Source organism: Labeo rohita, chromosome 8 (assembly GCF_022985175.1).
Source record: "Labeo rohita strain BAU-BD-2019 chromosome 8, IGBB_LRoh.1.0, whole genome shotgun sequence".
Taxonomy (NCBI): Eukaryota; Metazoa; Chordata; class Actinopteri; order Cypriniformes; family Cyprinidae; genus Labeo; species Labeo rohita.
This window is the reverse complement of record NC_066876.1, coordinates 22,274,861-22,296,898: the sequence shown is the minus strand read 5'-3', so window position 1 is coordinate 22,296,898 and position 22,038 is coordinate 22,274,861. Positions and strand designations below refer to the sequence as shown.

General features: G+C 33.7%; 1 protein-coding gene across 1 annotated transcript in view; it reads left to right on the top strand.

The window, feature by feature from the left end:
- The window catches only part of ajap1 (adherens junctions associated protein 1), a 66,907-nt gene extending 45,772 nt beyond the window's left edge, over window positions 1-21,135 (top strand). Inside the window, exons 3-6 of the mRNA XM_051117523.1 lie at window positions 8,636-8,723; window positions 11,365-11,607; window positions 14,110-14,232; window positions 16,814-21,135. Coding sequence (XP_050973480.1) covers window positions 8,636-8,723; window positions 11,365-11,607; window positions 14,110-14,182 — 404 coding nt within the window. The 3' untranslated portion in view covers window positions 14,183-14,232; window positions 16,814-21,135. The remainder of the gene's footprint in view (window positions 1-8,635; window positions 8,724-11,364; window positions 11,608-14,109; window positions 14,233-16,813) is intronic.
- The last annotated feature ends 903 nt before the right edge of the window (window positions 21,136-22,038 follow it).

The following is a 22,038-nucleotide window of genomic DNA, read 5'->3' as shown; positions in this document are numbered from 1 at the left end:
TAATTGTGATTAATCGCATCCAAAATAAGTTTGTTTACATAATTTTGTGTGTGCTGTGTATATTTTTGTGTATATGTGTACATATAAAATATAAATTTACACAGCACACACAGACATTTTATGTAAACAATTTTGGATGCAGTTAATTACGAATAATCGATTTGACAGTCTATTTGATATTTTAATTATTTTACTAAAAAGCTTCAACAAACAGTAAACCAGTGGTCTCAAACTTAATTCCTGGAGGGCACAGTTTTGCTCCAACCCTAATCAAACACACCTGATCCAACTAATCGAGGTCTTCAGGATTACTAGAAACTATTAAGTAGGTGTGAGTTGGAGCTGGTTGGAGCTAAACTCTGCAGAGCTGTGGCCCATCAGGAATTGAGTTTGAGACCACTGCAGTAAACTATTTTAGAAACCTATACTGTTTTGAAGACTTTTTAAAGCAAATTTACATTTAAACTTCTTTTGCCATTTCATTTTGAGGAGTGCAATCATTTACACTTAACTGTAAATGCCCACTGAGGTTTTTCTGAGTAATATTTTTCATCTAGCAATGCAACCTTAAATATATCATAATAAAATGAATTTTATTCATTTTATTTAGGAAGTGTACAGTGCTCAGAAATAGAATGTTTTGTTTGTTATTTTGGCCTAGTCTGCCTCTGAATCTAAACCCTTATTAGTAAATAATTTTTTTGTTATTCAACATCTCTCTGGTATTGAGACTAAAAAATTATTGAATTTTGATAATGATAATGAAAACAAACTTTTTTTTTTTTCGTTGGAATTACATGCACTTATGACACCTGCACAATAAGACCAGGAGTCTTTATTAACAAACCGTAAACAGTCGCTTTTACATTTCATGTTGTATTTAAAAGGAAACCAATTCTGAATGGCTGTTAATTGAGGCTAACAGGGTCATGTTAATCAGCCAGCCTTGAACTCTTTGCTGCAACCGAAACAAATAACACCCTGAAATAGTTTAATACTCCAGCTCATTCAAACTGAAATGCTTAGCAGTATCTCTAGGCGTGAGGACTCTACATCATTGCGGTTTTGGGAGTTTGGGAAGTACAGTGCCTCTGAGGGTTGGGCTCTTTTGTCCTGATTATTGGCGAGGCGCCCAGGGAAACAAAGGCTCACCCCACGCACCTGAAGCAAGGTGACTCCATCACTGGCAGAGTCAGGAAGGAGGGTGCCTGGTACCACAGCACCAGGCTGTTTTCCTCTTTTGACACTTTCCCTGATTGGAATTGGTGCGTCTATCTCTCTCATTGCAGGTCCAGGTGAGACAAGGTGATGTACGTCCTGTTCTCTCTGCCTGGGTGGCAGTAATAAGAATATAATGGGGGTACATTTGCATTCGTCTACTCTGGTATTATAAAGCTCTATATTACACAAATGTGATGGGTTCGCTGTGACAGAACGGGGGAATGAATCTTTCGAGCTGAAATCAATACATAAAACAACAGGCCAAGAAGCCAACGAGAGTTTTGACTCAGAGCAAGGTCGAGGACGAAGAGCTCGTCTCATAAAATTTCACAGATGCATAAACACCTGAATATATCACCCGACACACTCTCTCAATTCAATCTGCTGCCTTCCATCTCAGAGAAAGAGGGACGGAGGGCGAGAGAGAGGGAAATTTAAATAGCTGTCCGATATGTTTATGTGTTGGTGTAGCTGGGGGACTCCATGCCAAGGAACAGTGTTCAGGCCAGGGACTGAGATAAAATTAATCTAGCTCTGACCCGGACGCAGAAAACAGGGAGGGAAAGCAAGGCGAGCTTTTTTCCCAGATGCATCTGCATGCTTCCATCAGTCATAGTGCCAGCTAAGCAATCAGGAAGGGTCAGAACATCAATATGAAGAAAGCAGTTGCCCTAACTCCTCTGAACCTTAACGAATCCTCCTCTAGGTCGAACCTTTAAGGCACTGCCTATAGTGAATCAAAACTGCATTAGAACAAACTGATTTTTTCAGGATCAGTTCTTCACACTGCTTTGTTAGACTGATTTATTGACTAATTATAAATGATGTACCGAAAAAATGCATTTTTATAGACAAACCACATCTAAATAATAGAGGTCACAGATTGAGCTGCTGTGGAAAATGTGTGTGACGCAAAATGCTCAGAAACATGAGAATGCTTTAAATAAGTGCTTCGACCAATCTCATAAGTGTAAAGTAACATGGCTTGCCCTTTTATTTGCTTGACAGATGTGTGCGCTGTTCAATGCATTCGCCAGTTATTTCCATATACGTAAATGTTAGAAATGACAGCAAAATTCACAGGCTTAACCAAGCAAGCACAAATCTGAATAAATGCATGCGTGTCAAACAAATGAAGTGCTACAGAAAAGAAGCACAATATTTCTAACTAAAACATAGAGTGCTGCAGTAATGACATATTTCATTGTATGCCAACTCAGAAGATAGTATCACCCTGGTTGCCTCAAGAAACCCCAAAAGGATTTTGGCATTGCCTTTTGGAGTACTGCAGAAAATAAGCTCTGTGACCAACAAAAGTATATGATTCTTACAAGTTTTGTTCACCGTAATATTATTCACAAAACTTTACCGCCCCAGTGACAGCTTTTGTACTTCTTTTCCTGAGAGTGTAGAATTAAAGGGATAGTTTTCCCAAAAATGAAAATGTTTTCAATAATTACTCACCCTCATATCATTCCAAACCTGTAAGCAGTGTTAATTTTGACAGCAAATTGTGATTTTGTCTTAGTCATAGTCTTTTGACTAAAATGCCATTTAGTTTTAGTCATATTTTAGTCATCTGAATTGCGTTTAGTTTTAGTCGACTAAATATCATAAGATTTTCTAAAATCAAATTTAGCTTTACTTACAGTGTATTGCATTTATTAAGCATTTCTCTCAAATTACCAAACTCATTATATATTGATATTAAGGTTTTATCATGATAGACAGATTTAACTGCTCTGACATGCAGCATGCCCTTATATTAATATTAAATGAAACCACTTCTCATTAAGAGACAAGAACATGGTCTTCTTTTCAATGAAAAACAATGGTTATATAGGCTAATCATGCATTCTTTATAACAACTTGTTTACCACATTCTTTCAAGCAGACATTTTTATTTATATAAATAAATTTTGATTCATCTGTATTAGGGCTACTAAAGTGATTCAGTCAAGAGCAGTGAGTGATTTTCTGTCTTTGCTTTGTTGCTTGATTAACATCAATGCCACAGACAGTAGCAACTGCACGAATGCATGGATGCAATGTACTGATACATGTCCGATGTTCTCCCAACTGTTTACGTTCACCTAAAATGTAACTGAGTGTGTTTGTGTGAATAGTCGTCAAAATGGACAATTCAACATCATTTTGTGTGTATTTCTCCATTCGTGAGACGCGAAAGTGTACTTGTGCGCCATGTGAGAGGCGCTGCTTCGGTGTCCGTGCTTAGAAAACTGAACCGAATTGAGTTCTCCTTTATGTTGTCAAATGTATCCATATGTGATGCGATCTGGGAAAACCCATCAGATGTCATGCTGGGACATTTTCAGATAATTTGAAAAATAGGTAGAATGTCATTTTTTTTTTTTTAATCAAAATTGAGTTTTCATTAAATTATTATTCTATAACATATTGTCTATCATCTCTGAAAATATCTTGGCAAAACTTACTTGTATTGATTTTTTGCAGCAAGCAGAAATGACTGTCTTTCTCTTATGTTAAGAACGCACTGCAGAGGTGCTTTCTCTTAAAACCACAAAAACAGTAAACCTATCAAAATAAACATATTTAATAAAGGTGTATCAATGCACTTTCCAAAGCTTTTCCCAGCTTTCATATGGTATCAAAACCTAAACAAGGTAAAACTTCACCATGTGTTGGGTTCTCCTAGATCGCATCACATATGTCATCACATTTTTGAACAATTTTATGAGATGTGCAACAAATGTATGCTAACTTATGTCCCACCGGATAGATCAATGTACGCCTCTAACCTCTCAACCACGCAGCAGATTCGTTCTGAACGAATCTCTTCCCAAATCGTCCCTCCCTAACATTTTCGTCTCGTTTTTATTCGTAGACGAAAATAGATTTTCGTCATAGTGTTTGTCATTCAAAATTAATTTTTGTTTCGTTATCGTCTTGTTTTCGTCTGTGAAAAAATGTCATTGGCGAAAATTATTTGTCAGCGAAATTAACACTGCCTGTAAGACCTATGTTCATCTTCGGAACACAAATTAAGATATTTTTAATGAAATCTGAGAGCTTTCTGACCCTGCATAGACAGCAATGCAACTGACACATTCAAGGCCCAGAAAAGTAGTAAGGACATTGTTAAAATATTAGTGGTTCAACCTTAATGTTATGAACCTACAAGAATACTTTTTGCGTGCAAAGACGACAAAAATATCAGCTTTACTGCGTGTGGTGCTGCTAACGCAGGAGCTGGAGTTCTGACATAGAACCTGGGTTGATGTCTGTGCAAAGTCAGAAAGCTCTTGGATTTCATCAACAGTATCTTAATTTGTGTTCAGAAGTTGAACATAGGTTTGGAACATATGTGTTTTTTGAACAACACGAGAGTGAGTAATTAAGGACAGAATGTTTGTTTTTGGGTAAATTGTCTCTTTAAAAGGTTGAATGCAGGCTATAAACGAACTGCACCACTGTCACATGATGTCACCATTAATTTTGTTAAGCACAGACCTTATTTCAGGCATTTAACCAAAATAAAAAAAACATTCAAAAACCCACTTGACTGAAAGTGCTAAAATGCTAGCACATTTTTGGGTTTTGGCCGTTAAAGCTATGCCATCCCTGCAGCACTCTATTAATACGCGGTGTGAAATAGTACTTAAAACTTGAATGACGCCTGACAGCAAGTGAGTCTGTTAAACTTCACTGAACGAGAGCACAAGTCAAACAGAGCATAACTGAAAGTGAGCACAATAATTCAGACTAAAATACATGATCTGAAACTGAAATGAAGGGTTATTGGCTTATTTATAGTTTTTTTTGTCTTTTAAAATCCAATTTTATTTGCAGTTCTAGTTCAGCTACAAAAATGTATTTAAAGCACCTTGATTGTCAGTCTAATAAGTGTTTTGTCACGTTACAGTTTATTTTCATAGACATAAATACTTATTCAGCTTATTTAGTAAGACTAGTTAATATGAGGGGTTTTCCTGGAATTTATTTTTATACATTCTCAATGTGCCATAAGGAGCACAGCTCAGCAGAGCTTGTTGGCCCTAAAGGCTAATGTAGTCTGTCAGAACTGGCCCAGATGGTAAACGTCACATACATACATGTACAGGTTTGTAAACATTGAAGTGTTTAACTCTCTCTCTCTGCGTGTCTCTCTCCTCTGTTTATATCCTTTTCTCTTTCTTTTCGCTCTCTCACTAGTATTGATTATTCAGCCAGAACTTGAGGGGCTCAGCACCCGAGAGGTCAGTAGGGTTAAGTAAACCAGTCCAGTGTTTTCTGTTCAGCAACACAGTAAAGTCTACCTTGGCCCTTCCTGCCAGCACTGAGACATTCCTGTAATTGACTCTAAAACGAGATACGTCTATAACACAAGGGCACTAGAAAGGTAAATGATGTGCAAACTGACAGACACACACACACACAGTAGCACAACAAGCACTTATATTTGCTGCCCTGTTAGCTAAATAAAACAAATGCATTAGGAAGACAACACTCTTTGTGAAATGATACATCACCTTTATTACAATATACTGAATAATGCAAAGAGTCCGACGGTGTGGCGGCTGCAAACTGGGGACTGCAGTGGAGTAGAAAATTTTTTATTGTTCTCCAAAGGAAAAAAAATGACAGTCCTGAGTTTGTTTTTGATTACTGTCGAACACTGTTCACTTCTTATTTTTTTCCTGGCCACCCCAAACATATCCAAAAAAAAAAATCAAGATTTTCAGATGTCTTTCTTTATGATGCTGCTGATGTCTTCATGAAAGTAAATATTTCATGCGGCATGATCTAGTCAACATGCTTTACTGTAAATCTCATTTCAGACTGAAATGTCTTGACAGAAGCAACATATATGGATAGTTGATGCATAAAAATCAAAATAAGGATGTGTAGGTGCATGTTTTGGCCACATTTAAATTTTGTTTTTCACAGGTTTAATCACATTTAAGTCCTAATTAATTAATTTAAACGCTCCTGTGGGGTGATCAATAAATTCTTTATATATACTTTTGTTCCTTTTTTATATTTCACTTTCATAAAAGTGTCAGCCTAAATATATATATATATTTATTTATATATATTTAGGCTGACACTTTTATGAAAGTGAAATATAAAAAAGGAACAAAAGTATATATAAAGGAACAAATATATATATATTTATTTATATATATTTATATATATTTAATATATATATATTTATATATTATTTATATATTTATATATATATATATATATATATATATATATATTTATATAAAGGCGGATTTAAAACATCGACAACGAAACGTTTGGTGATCAAATAAAGTCTAGACCGCCGCTTGAATTGAACACGACGCGTCCAGTGTGTGATACCAGATAGCTGCGAGTTCTTCTAGATGCGACGCTGCACTTTTGCCCATTGTGAGACTAACATATTTTTATATTTTGATCAGATAACCACAAATGTTCTAGAATAGAAGCCGTTAAATTGTGAAAGCACACAATATCCATATGTATGTAATTTCAATACTGTGGCCTTTGTGTAGATATTTAAAGATGACCATCTTTAGCCTGATTGTTAATGTAATGGTAACACTTTACAATACGAGTTTACAATAGGCTGCTTTTTTTTTTTTTTTAAATAGTAGAGCACTCTTTATTTTCCGTTCAGTATCCATTTTAAAAACTATCGGTCGATTAATCGGTATTGGCCAGTGTGGTCCAACCTAGTTATCGGTATCGGTACAATCTAATATCGGTCGACCTCTAATATATATATACAGTAGTCAACATTTGAAGTGGATCAAGAAAGGTTTATCAAAGTTGTTCTAAGACAAGAACAGGTATTATATATATAAAAAAATAATTTATACATATTGTTGGGTCTTATAGTGTGTGCTAATTGCATAAATGTAAATATTGCATTTAGTCCTTAAATACATCATAACACCTACATACATACATAATTGTGGAAGAATGAGAAAAATACTTTTTACAAATATTTTAAATGTCAATGTCACAATTTCATGCCAACTACATGTATCTTAAAATAGGGAGTATTTTGACCTACTTGATCTTGTACTTGTATTTGTAATAAACTTGTAATTCTGATATAAACTTGCAGTTGTGAGTTATAAAGATATAAACTCACAATTCTGAGAAAAAAAAGTCACATTTGTGAGATATAAACTCGTAATTCTGAGAAAAGTCACAATTGTAAGATATAAACCTGTAATTCTGAGGAAAAAAGTCACAATTGTGATATATAAATTCATAATTCTTGAAAAAAAGAGTCACAATTGTGAGATATAAACTTGTAATTCTGAGAAAAAAAAGTCACAATTGCAAGATATAAACTCATAATTCTGAAAAAAGGTCACAGTTGAGAGACATAAACTCGTATTTCTGAGAAAAAAAAGTTACCATTGCAAGAAACTTTCAATTCTGAGAGAAAAGGAGACAGAAACTCGTAATTGCGAGGAAAAAAATCAGAATTGCGAAATACAAATGCAATTACCATTTTTTATTAATTTTTTTTTGTTTATTCAAATGGTTAAAATATAGAAAATACAGGTTAAACACCTGTCAAAAATCTATATGAAAATACTTTATATTAATACAGTACATTGTACCTTTTTTTTTGTTTGTTTGTTTGTTTGTTTGTTTTTTTTACAGTAAAAATAACATTATGACAGAACTTAGTCCATGTTCATATGCTCTGTCCCGTATTAAGGTTGACACTTAGTTCCATGTGAAGGTGAGGTAAGGTTAACTAGCGTTGTACCTGAAATGGTTATGTGAATAAATTAATGCTGGAACTGTGGAACACCCTCAGGTCCTGCAAACGAATCACTCACATAAACGCGCCAAGCCGTGCCGCATTCTCATATTCCAGATACTTTAATATGGATGGCGCTGTTCCTCGCAGACCCGCACACAAACACTTTAATATTGATGGGGAAATCCATAAAATTGCTTCCTTCACTCTTATCAGCTCCAGCAAGAAATGGAAGTCGTGGCACTCTTTATATCTAAAAGTCTGTAACTGCGGCTTCCCGCAGGGTTTCATTTCGATCCATTTGGGAGTGACGGAGTGAGAAAGACAGCGTAGCTCATAGCTCTTGTGACGATCTTTATTCTGGAACAGAGAGTTCTTGTTCTGCATTAATTGTTGTTTGCTGACCTTTAACCAGCTGGTGTGCTTGCCATCTTCTCCCAGTCAAGCTGTTTCATGCTCCAGCCTTTGTGAAATGGTCAAATGAACAATTGAATTACTGTAACGGTGGCAGACGGGGCTTAGGCTGGCACAGATAGAGCAGTACATGTTATCAGTGTTATTGCAATCAAATACCTTACAAAAGGCACTGGCGCTCACATTAGTTGCCATGGAGACATTGATAACTATGCTGTCTTTGTTTTTTTGCTCTTCTCTTCTTAGGTCTGGCTGTTCACCAGATCATCACCATCACTGTGTCCCTCATCATGATCGTTGCAGCCTTGATCACTACTCTAGTCCTTAAAAACTGGTAGGAAACATTCTTTTCTTTCAGCACTGTGTCTCAGTGATTTTTTTTTTTTCCTGTCTGTGTTCTTCCTGTCTGTCTCTCCCTATTCCTGTCCCTCTGTCTGTTTATCATCTTTTCAATCTTTCCTTCTCTATCACTCTGTCTGTCAGTGTGGACAGTGAACCCTTATTGCACCAAGCAATCCGGACACTCGTACACAATAGCTTTTTTCCCCAACCTGTTGAGCTTCCTTTGTAGGCAGCATTTTAAGGCACCTAGGATACCGTCTTTCATAAATTCTATGAATCCTCTGCAGAGAGAGCAATCGCAGAGTGCACTGCAACATGAATCTGAGAGCTTTTTCACAAAGTATGTTCACAAAAAATGTTCGTTAAATTATAAAGTAGTTTTTAAAAATGGTTAATAATAAAAATAATGCTAATAAAAATGCAAATCATTCAAAATACTAAAATTTAGAAACTAAAATGTACAGTATTTCTAAAAATATTTAGAAAAATCAAAAGAATACTTAAAAATTTAAATTTTAAGTATAATTAATTAAAATTATTTCAATAATTGTGTTGAAAATGTAAATAATAATAATAATAATAATAATAATAATCAACATTAAAAAAAAAATGGAAGCTGATTGTTTTACAGATGCAAGAGAAATGTTCATTATTCAAGATTCATTCAGTACTGCAAATTATTTCTAAATATTTTTGGTAATAAAAATAATTTTAATAAAATGTTAATCAAAAATAGTTTACAAATAATTAAAATGTACATTATCCAAAATACGGATAAATAATTGGTGGTGGTAGTAATAATAATAATAATAATAATAATAATAATAATAATAACAACAACAACAACAATACATAGTTTAAGAAAAAAGTTAATAATTCAAGATTGATTCAGTACTGCAAATTATTTCTAAATATTTTTGGTAATACAAATAATTTTAGTCAAATGTAAATAATCAAAATTAGTTTACAAATGATTAAAAACTACAATGTACATTATCCAAAATACTGATAAACAATTAGTAGTGGTGGTAGTAGTAATAATAATACAACAATAATACATGATTTAAGAGAAATGTTCATTATTCAAAATTCATGAGATACTGAAAATTATTCCTAAATATTTTCGGTGATAAAAATAATATTAATAAAATGTTAATGAGAAATAATTTTAAAACAATTAAAAACTCAAACGTACAGTATCCAAACTGCCAAACTATCGGTAGTAGTAGTAGTAATAATAATAATAATAACAATAATAATAATAATAATAATAATAATAATAATAATAATTTAAGAATTCATTTAAAATAATATTATCCAAGATAATGCTGAAAAAACGAAATGTTAAAAATAATAATAATCAATATAATAATATGTTTTAAATAATTAGAAGCTGATTGTTTTACAGATGCAAGAGAAATACTGAAAATTATTTCTTAATATTTTTGATAAAAAAATTATATTAATACATTATTAATATTCAGAAATAATTAAAAAATCATTAAAAATGCAGATATTCATTATCCAAGATACCGCTTAGCAATTGGTAGTGGTAGTATTAATAATAATAATAATAATAATACATGATTTAAGAGAAATTATTTGCTGAAAATTTTTTCTAAAAATATCAATGAAATAGTACTAATAACAAATGAAGAGTAGCACGCTCACTGCATGACAGATGGAGGTGCAGGTGCGGTCACTCGCTCTTAAAATACTCTGTCATTTTTGGTCATACAGATAAAAGTAATACAACTTTCGAATCTGTAAAGACTCTGTTTATTTGTGTGTACTCACAATAACAACAAAATGTTGCACTTCAGTAAAATAAAGCAAACAGGATGCACTTTCTGCTGTCTCAGTCTCTGTGAACTTGAACGCGAAACTTCGAAACTCCATCAAACGTCTACTTTTAAATAAACCGATTCAAACAGAAAACAAATATTTTCAGATTATGTAATCTGTATGAAACATGCGTAAAGGCGCATCCACTACTGTGGATATGACAAGTCGGTATTGTCATCTCCATACTTGTCATCTTTATTGATAAACTAGTGCTTGCTTTGTTTTCGGCTTAAGAGATGAAGTTGGCGAGACTTCATCTCTTAAGCCAAAAACAAAGAAAGCACTAGTTTATCAATAAATTATTAAAATGTTAATGCAGTCTCCTTGCTGTTTTTCTCTAACAGCCGGTGCACCGTGGCAAGCTTATTAGGCTATGTAGGCAATTAAAGGCTCATTATTATGATTTTTATGGTTAGTCGACTAATGCTCAAAATGAATGACTACTAGTTGACCAGAAAAATCTTTAGTCGAGGGCAGCCCTAAGAGATACAATTGTACATTTGTGTGTACTATGTATATTTAAGTTGTTACACTGAAACTAGCTTTTGTTGAGCCATTTTGCTCCACTTTGCTGCCTATGTAGAGCATTTCAGATCAGTCGTTTATGAGGCTCCACTTCAATTAGGATGCCTATTTAGGAAATGCACAATGAGGAGGCTCACTAGGTTTGGAACTGAGCTAAATTTGTCTGTGTCTGCCTCCCCAGTCCATGTTCAATGTAGGACAGACACAGCGGTTCAAGGTATGATTTTATGTTGGCTTTGTGAATTTGGTGCGTGTTTTTGTAGTTGTGCGCAGTCCGGGAATGGCCGACACAGCAGCCATCAGAGAAAGATCAACCAGCAAGAGGAGAGCTGTCAAAACCTGACCGACTTCACGCCCGCCCGCGTGCCCAGTAAGGTGGACATCTTCACCGCCTACAACGACAGTTTACAGTGCTCGCACGAGTGCGTGCGGGCCGGCATACCGGTGTACACGGACGAGATGATCCAGCACACACCCATCTACAAGACCTCCTACAATGGAAACAGGCAAGAGTCCAAAATTAATATATATTCTGGAGGAAAAAAAAAAAAACTAGGCTGGATGTTGTTGTTGTTGCTGACCAAGTAGTTTGGACAGCCAAGAGACTGCACTGACAGCCTTGTCTGTATATTCTGACAGGGTTTGGCTTAGATTAGGTTTAGTGCTGTCACAAATAATGTTTATTCTAAAAAAAAGCCTGAACACTGGACCAAAGCTGAGCAGAGGAAACATTATGCACAAATGTATAACATCCTGTTTAAAGTGCACACCACATTTGACCCTGGCTGTTTGCCATTTTGACTTTTTTTTAACTAAGGGGCCATTTACACAACACTGTTTTCATCTAAAAACAGAAAAGTCATTTTATTTTGGGAGCCCATTTCCGCCACTGAATAAAAAAAAAACAAAAGCGAAAAAAGGTAATTGCGACTTATTTATATTACAACTGACAACTTTTTTTCCTACAAATGCGAGTTTGCATCTTGCAATTCTGAGTTCTTTTCTCTGAATTGTGTGATACAAACTTGCATTTCTGAATTTTTCCCCTCAGAACTGGACTTTATAACCCGCAATTGCGAGTTTATATCTCACAACTAAGAAAAAAAGTCAGAATTGCATTTGTGAGAAAACGGTTGCAATTCAGACTTTATTTCTTGCACTTGTGGGTTTATATCACACAATTCTGAGAAAAAAAAGTCAGAATTGTGAGATACAAACTCACATTTGTGAAAAAGAAGTTGCAATTCTACCTTTATTTCTCACAATTGCGAGTTTATATCCCGCTATTCTGACTTTATAACTCGCAATTGTGAGTTTATATCACACAATTCTGAGAAAAAAAAGTCAGAATTGCAAGATACAAACTTGCAATTCTGAGAAAACAGTTGCGTATACACAGAAATGTAAAGGTATTGAAGACATTTATTGCTATTGTTTAGTAGAATGTACGTAATACTATTATTACTATCATTACTAAACTTTATATTATTAAGGAATAATTGCACAATATTTCTTTCATGTTTTGATTTTAATAGTAACTTTGTTTGCCAAAAAATAAAGTTTAACTTTCATTTGATTAAAAGATAAATTAAATGAATATTTTATGCCTTTATTTGCCTTCAAATACTATAAAAATAAACCTAATAAATTAAGTTGTTTTATGCAATCAACTAATTAGACATGGTTAAACAGAATTTTGTAACAATAAAACAGCAGGTGAGAAAAAAAGAAAACATTTCTTAGGGCCCTAAACATGTATTTTTTGTTAAACTTTTAATAAATTGATGTTAAATTTATTAAAGTCTAAAATCTTTCTAAAATGTATTATTTTAATTAATTAGACTTGCTTTTTGATTAATAAATTGTAATTTAACCATTAAAAAAATTAAAACGGAAAAAACAGAACTTGGAAAAAATAAAATGGATCCCACAGGGCCCTACAATTCTGAGGTAAAAAAGTCAGATTTGCAAAATGTAAACTTGCAATTACAAGACAAAAAGTCAGAATTGTGAGATTTTGAGAATTTGTATTTATTAATTTTAATTCAATGACAGGTTTCCATAGTCTAAGGTTATCTACTGTACTTGAATGATTTTTTTTCTCTCTATATATTATATTTTTAACATTGCAGTCTCAAAAAGTACAAATCGGTTACGAGGGTGGTATTTTGAGGTGAAAAAAAAAAAACCTTTTGAAACTTATGGTACATATTAGTACCTTTAAAGTACATGTCAGTGCCTGCAGTGTAAGTGTAGGGTTTTGTACCTTTTTCTGAACCGTACTTTAGTTGACAGACAGTTTCCATGTTAAAACTTTCTTAGAAAAGTTGCATCTTTAAATTCATTCTCCATAATTCAGCACCGCTACTGCCATTCACACGCAGACAGACTCTCTGGCAGTTGCATCATGTCTCATGCTGTTTTTTTCCTGTAGTTATTTTTGAGCTATTTATGACAGCTTGTCAGGTTAATAATAGTCCAACTTTTAAATGTCAGTGGTCTTAAATCCCCTGCATTCTGTTCCATTTAAACAGTTTTTTGAATGCAAGAACATGTCTTCGTTTTAAAAAATGTGTATTTTTACCATTCTTAAAGTGCTGCTTTTGACATGTTTTTCTCTGCTACAATCTTCAATAATAGCATAATTTAACCTTTAATGTGCATTTTGAAAATAAGCAGTTTAATCTGCCAGAGAGTCATTATTTTTCAGATAAGTATGTTGTGACAGTTGCGTAGTCTTGTTTTTTTGTCCTTCCATTGCCCTCGTCTTTACAAAAGACTGAGTATGAGCTTTAAATTGTATGAATAATTTCAGTGCTGCTTCATTTAATACTGTATGCTTCAGAATACAAAAGCCTAGATGAGAGGGTTTAGAGGAAATGTAACTGTGGGCGCTTTGTTTGTGGTATAATGCAGTTGCCATATAAAAAAAGAGTCTTGAATCAGGGAGTGGGACAGAAGTGCTTATATCTGCAGGATTGAAGAGCTGATCTGTCTGTCTATTCCAGACCGTCGCCCACTGAAAGGCAGCTAATCCCTGTGGCCTTTGTGTCTGAGAAATGGTTCGAGATCTCCTGTTGAGGCCCTTTTACTACCTTTGGGTTGAGCCCACGTCTTCAATTTGTGCCCTGGTATGTACTGTATTTCCTATGGCTCTGAAGTCTATATGGTGTAATTCTGCACTGGTTTTTTAGTGCTTGTGTACTTACTAGAAAATCACAGTTCCTCAGGGTTCAGAAGGAATATTTCACTAGTTCTAGAATTGAAATGCGCATACAAACTTAAAATTGTGCTGAAACACCAACAGCAGAAATTTAGTATGACATGAAAATACTAATGTAGGGGTAACACTTCCATTTACATTAAGTATCATAAACTAACGATGAACCAGTTTTACAGAATTGGTGACAATAACAATAAGTTCCCATTAGTTAATAATGCATTAACTAAGATTAACAAATAATGAGCAATACATTTGTTTATTATTTATTAATCTTAGTTAACGTTAGTTAAACAATACAACCGTTCACTGTTGGTTCATGTTAGTTCAGGTCCACTCAACAATATTCACAGATACAACTTTTGATTTTAATAATGTATTAAGTAAATGCTTTATTAATAGTTTGACTTTTTTTTTTAACAATTTTTTTTTTTTATTATTATTTGTATTATTTTTTGCATATATCGTTTTTATTTTAGTTTAGTTTTTGTTCATTTTAGTACATTAAGTTAAACTAAATGAAAATTAAACGTTAAAAATGCTCAACAACTGCTGATACAACCTTTGATTTTAATAATGTATTTGTCAGTGACATTATAGTATCATAAGATGCTATGGCAGGTTTTATTAATAGTTTAAATTTTTAGTATACACTACATGTCAAAAGTTTTTGAACAGTAAGGTTTTAATGTTTATAGAAGTCTCTTCTGCTCACCAAGCCTGCATTTATTTGATTCAGAGTACAGCAAAACGGTAAAATTCCGAAATGTATTTTTAACTGGTATTTGAATGTATTTTAAAATGAAGTTTATTTGTGATTTCAAAGCTAATTTTTTAGCATCATTACTCCAGTCATATGATCCTTCAGAAATCACTTGAATATTCTGATTTGCCGAGTAGAATGTTTTCAAGTTCTTTGATGAATAAAAAGTTCACCCGTGGGACCCTGGCCCACAAAAGCAGTCTTATGTTGCACGAGTATATTTGTAGCAATAGCTAAAAATACATTGGATGGGTCAAATTTATTCATTTTTTTGCCAAAAATCATTAGGACATGATCATGTTCCATGAAGATATTTTATAAATTTCCTACTGTAAATATATTAAAACTTAATTTTAGATTAGTAATATGCATTGCTATGAACTTCATTTGGACAACTTTAAAGGCGATTTTCTCAATATTTTGATTTTTTTGCAACCTCAGATTCCAGATTTTTAAATAGTTGTATCTCGTCCAAATATTGTTCTAACAAACCATACATCAATGGAAAGCTTATTTATTCAGCTTTCAGATGATGTATAAATCTCAATTTTGAGAAGTTTACACTTATGAATGGTTTTGTGGTCCAGGGTCACATTTATCTGAAATAGAAATTTTTTGTAACATTACAAATATCTTTTTTATCACTTTTGATCAATGTAAAGCATCGTTGCTAAATAAAAATATTAATAGTAATACTATTAAAAGTAGTAAAACAAACAAACAAAAAACTCTAACTCAATTACAATTATACTCAATTATTTCAGACAAATGCTTTGAATATTTCTATCCATCAAAAAAATCCCGAAAAAATGTACTCAACTGTTTTAAATAATAATAATAATTAATAATAATAATAATAATAAATGTTTCTTGAAATTCAGCATATTAGAATGGTTTCTGAAGGATCATGGACACTGCAGACTGGAGTAATGATGCTGAAAATCATAGTTTTGATCACAGGAATAAATTACATTTTAAAATATATTAAAATAGAAAACAGATATTTTAAATAGTAAAAATATTTCAAAATTGTACTGTTTTTGCTGTACACTGGATCAAATAAATGCAGGCTTGGTGAGCAGAACAGACGACTTTAAAATTATTATAAATATAACTGTTCAAAAACCTTTGACTGGTAAAGGGGATATATATTCTGTTTTAATTTAAATTGTTAAAGATTTAGTCATTGTATTATTTTTTGTTATTATTTTGAATATGTCTTAATAGTTTTAGTTTTTGTTAAGAACATCAGAAAAAAAAATGTTTATTTGGGACTAGCTGAATTAAAATAAAGTTTACATTTATTTTATTTTAAAATGTTAACATTTTATTTCAAGTAACAATTTTTTTATGGTTTTAGATTTACTATAATAACCATTGTATTAGTAAATACTGACTTTAATCTTAACTAAGACTAAGAAATTCAGAAGTAGATTTGAAGCAGATTTTTTTTTTAATTGTTAGTTCACATTAACTAATGTTAACTAATAACAAATCGAGCCTTATTGTAAAGTGTTACCAATTAATTAATCTAGGTTAATATTACTTTTTATATGTGCTAATATGTTTTAACATTTCAAGTTGTGTAAAGTGACAGCTAAGTTAATGCATTATTTTTTCCTTTTATATTTTTAGAGTAGTTTAAACAAAGTTACACTATCCATTCTTGTTTATTAAAAATGATCAATTTAATATGTAAATACTTACATGAAATTTTCTCTATTTTCAGGATCTCATTGGAAAACCTGTGAATCAAACACAAAAGACTCTTAAAACACAAAGCAAAACAAAACCACAACAACGACAAGCAATTACAGAGCTGGGAAGCGAGACGAACAGGCAGTTTTGTACAAAAGTTGGATCTCTAGAAGCGGACTGAAGATGTTTATTTTTCTAGACTGACGCAGTGCTATGGATACCACTCCCAAATTATTTTCCATAGACATGTGATCATTTTAGAGATGATATACCTAGAGCTGATATATTATATACGTGTATTACTGCACATGTGGGTGCGCTGGAGCGGAGAGGCCGCGGGGACGCTCTCTGACACGATACGTCTGCTTGTGTGGAGAAAAGACTCTCTTGAACTTTGTGCCAATAATGCCATTATGTGCCACTACATATATAGATGGGACGCGTTCAGTTTTGTGGAAAATTACAGACACATCAAGTAATTTCAGTGACTGTCTCCCAATATCAATCTGTCATCCGTTTTTGTATAAAAAGTATCAATATGTATTTGAAATATGTTTTGAAATAGCTGAGGAAACGTGTTACAAATGTCCAAAAAATATTTATATGGAGCACTATTCATTTAGATGAGAAAAAAAAAAAAAAAAACCCAGTGAGGAATAGTATACCCAGGTTTTAATTTCACTACATTGTTACTAAGCCCCGTTTTAAAGGAATAGTCTCTATTTTTGTACAAACGAGGTTACTTATGAATCAGACAGACCCAATTCAACAGGACTCTTGGGACTGTTAATCTGCGAGTGGAGGTTCAATGAAACGTCGAATTTATTTTTTATTTATTTATTTTTATTAAAGGCTACCAAACGACGTGGAAGCCAGATACAGTATTCATTTAAAAGCTTATTTGATTTGCCAAAGCCATGCTTCAGACGCTTCTTAAGTTTTTTTTTTTTTATTTAACTGATGAGAAATAACATGTACGGGTTAATCATGTTTACGGACTCACAGATCCTCAGAGAGGTGTTTGATACCTGAGAATTACCAGACAACTGTTAGTTCGAGGTCGATCCTAAATAACACAATCTATTAAAATAGCTAATAAACCTCCTCTATGCTTTAATTACAAAGCTTAATTTGAATAAATCACCAGACAATTATCAGCCTTGTGCATAGACTCCTAACGGACATAATATTGTTTACTTTCTTTTCGTGCCTAGTAATTTGTGCCAACTTGTGTTTACTTCTATATTTCAATTTGAAACAAAACCATGAATGTCCCTTTCATTGTGTGCTACGTGTTTTAATTTAAGCTAATAGTTTATCATCACAGTTTGATTTATTTGAGCAGAACTGACTGAAAGGCAAACACTCCATCAGCAGAAACAGAAACGTCTAGTGCCAATCATTTTAACAGCAATCCGAAATGCAGTAATACACAAACAGCACGAAACTTGCCAATCAGTTTCATGTATTGATAAGTCAGCAGGAAAAACGACACTTGTGTGCGTGTGTGTGTGACAGAGAGAGAGAGAATGTGTGTATGATCGCAACACTACTCAAGCATCACTAGACCAAAGAGCTCCGCTGTGGGTAGCAGTACGTCAGCAGGACAGTTATTCTGCACATGACGAGTAAAGAAAATAAGAGTGCGGATAACTATTATTTTATCCCAAAACAGATGGTTTAATGGTTACAATTACATATTGTACAAAGGCAAACACTGTGAGCGAGGAAAATAGTTGTTTGCAATAGTCTGTCACTGAAAGTGAAATGTCTTGGAGTAACTTTAATCATAGGTTTATAACAAGTAGAGAATTGTGATTCCTGTTTTCATCCTTGGAAGACAGCAATACATATAAAGTCATGTCGAAGCATTTCTTTTTTTTTTCCCTCCCTCTCCACAATTGTCTATAATCGACCAATTTAACAGATCATGTGAACCGCACTGGCCAATCATGTTAGCTGTTTAGAAAGGTACTAATTATATACTGGAACACTAAAGCTCTGTATTATGTACATGTGTAAATGTGTTTTCTATATATTTACCTCTATTCTATCTTGTGTTTTTTTTATCCTCTTTTTCACAGGATCAGAGGATTTGAAAGTTCAAAACCGATTTTTTGTTTACATTGCATAAGCCACTGCACACGTTACAGACAGAAAAATATACACTGACGTTGTGCCAAGCCTCAAAAACACTGTTGTTTCTGCAGTAGCTGTAGTTCTCTTAAACGTCATGGGTTAGGCATTTTTAAGTAATGGACCTTTATCACACTTCCGTGTTTGAAAAGCGGAAGTTTCAAATAGTAGCGTAAAAAACTTCCGCTGCAGCCTTTTTCAATGGCACGAGATAGTTGTGATTTATTAACGTAAAATTCAGCACAGATACGTCTTCTAAAAATACCAAACTCCGAATATTGTGAAACCAAGGCTTCATGATATCCCGACGTATATTTCGCGACTTAAAGGAGAGAGTGCAAGTCATACTGTGTGCGTATGCGTAACACTTCAGAGTCTGACCACATTATGTTATTAAAAAACTGCAAGAAAACAATACAAACAGCATTTCACCTTAAAGAGCATGTCAGTTAGCCAATGATTAAAATATTAATTACGACTAAAGACTGTGGGAAACATACATTCAACAATAATGCTCACATTTTTCAAGCACGCACTTTACAATCCAACCCTCAACAGTTACGTCAAATTAAAGTTGTTCAAATAAATGATTATTTCCAGCCCATAGACGATTATTCCAAAACAGTATTGATCATCATAAATTATTCATATACTCTGTGATTGAGTGTGTTTATTGAATAGCATTATACTTTATATAAAAACGGGAGGTAAATCATAAATATACTGCAGGAATAAACAAATTAATACTAAAGATAAAATGTGAATCACTCCGATTATTATTTAGAGCACTGCGTTTCATTTAGGCCATGTCCACAACAATCCACATCTTTTTCTCTCCGTTTTGGCCTTCCGTCCACACTGAGACGGCGTTTTTGGTCAAGGAAAACTGAGTTTCTTAAAACACTCTCCAAAGTAGATAAATCTGAAAACGCCGTTTTCGCGTTGCAGTGTGGACTATGAAAACTGAGGCTTTTGAAAATGATGACGCATGTTTAGTCATGTGACGCATATTGTACCAATAGATATCTATGTTTATACCGATAATTGTGGCTATTATGTGCACTGCTATGTGCTATTCACTTCTACACTGCTGCTAAAGATATATTTGTACACTCTTCATATTACAGTCCTAAAAAGATGACAGAAAATGTACTCAGTTTCTGTCCTGACTCCTGCAGCTGAACATGAGGGCAGCTGCTTTTTTGATCAAACATGAGAGCGCGCGACATGAGATATTTCCGTAAATAAATTGATCCTGCCAAGAACTGCGTTAAAACTTCTTATGTCTGTTTCGTCTAAGTGAGTTTTTACGCATGCGCATTATGGCGAATTTAACGTTTTCCTACGTTTCAGTGTGGATGAGAAACATTTGGAAAACGCTAGTGTGGACGGAGAGTGTTTTAAAACGAAAACTCAGTTTTCAAATGTGTCCGGATTAATGCAGATGTAGCCTTAATCTCATGACAGCCAACAGTGGCAGTGTCGAGCAGATAAAGTTACACATTAAAATGAAGGATGACATACATAGTGTGTCGGTAAATAATAAACGGTTTTGCAAATTGCAATTTAACTTTAATTTTTAAATTAGTTTAATTTTCCTTACTAAAGTTGAGCCTGTTCATTGACAATAATACAGGCAGAAAATCCTTTACGCTACTATTCGGAATCGGATGTGACGACGGGGACTGTGATAAAGGTCTATTGTCTGGCAGATTGACATCCATGAGGAGTCCTTTTTAATTTTTTTTCTTTCTTTCTTTTTGGTTAAATTAAAAACACTTCAGGTGTTTTGTCATTCTCTGTCTCCCAGAGAATGAAAATGGCTCCAAACCATCTCAGTTGACAGCTCAATAAACTAAACGTCAATTAAAAAAAACACAATAAGTCTAAACAGACGACTGGCCCGTGTGACAGCCGGCACAGGAGGAGAAGATTTGTGCCGAGTCTGATGAACATGTCTGGAGTTTGACTGAGTGTGGAATGTTGATTCGTTCTTCAGTCTTGACAGAGCTCACAATCAGCTGAACAAAAAACTGCTGGACTAAAGGTTAATTGACTCAGTGCTAAGCCCCGCCTTAAAACGCTACTGACCAATCCTACTGTACCTTAGCAAGCTGTTTGCCATATCACGAAACAAGCTTATGGAAGCCCAGCTTTGTTAACACGTCAGTTTATTTTGTCTAGATTTAGCATAACTTTAAAGAAAAAAAAAAACAACAACAGAATATTCATTCCATTTTCTTTTTTTTTACAGGCAAGTCATGCTTTTTATGTATAACTCCAGTCATTCCTATGGTAGATTCTGATAGGCTTATCTAAGTGACAACAGTAACCAATGGGGCGGAGCTTAGAGAAATGGACAACTGACCATTTTCATCTGTGCGTTACACCTGAATGTGCTTTCTCATTCATTTGGAGTCTATAAGAACTTTTTCTAAATGAAACCTGCTGAATCCAGTGCAATATAATGTTTTTTTTAAAATGACAAATGCTTCTAAATCAAAGCCCTCCTCGTTGTTGACATGTAAATTACACACTGCTTATTGTAAAGGCTTATTTTGTTGTCATGTGTTGTATTTTTTTTGTTTTAATGTGGTACTATACTCAGGCATCATCTATCTATGAACGTTTTGTTTTTTAAAAGACAAGTATCTAATGTTTACGGACACAAATTTTTGTTGGCTTCAGTTCTGTTAGTTTTTTTTTTTTTTTTTAAGCAACGCACATTTGCAGAATCATGATGACAGGTTTCATATGGTGCAGAACGTACTCCTAAACGTCCCCCCCCAAAAGCCCAGGGCTGTCAGGAGAGATTACGCCAAATTCCTCCTTGTGTGACAGAGATCCGTAAAAACCGTTTAAACTTATAGAAAGCGGAAACTCTTTACTGAGGCTTAGTCAGGGAGTATCTGAGATGGTCTTTGGCTTTTGATTTGCTGCAGGTACAATTTATTATTCCATTGCTCCATATTCCATGCGAAAACAACCTGACACATGTCCTGTTGTTGCCATAGAAATAAAAACTTTGTACTTTGTGTACCTTAACTTTTTATATTTGTGTCTAATATATCGATGAGTACCTCTTTTTTTCTTTTATATAAGATCTATGAATATAGTACA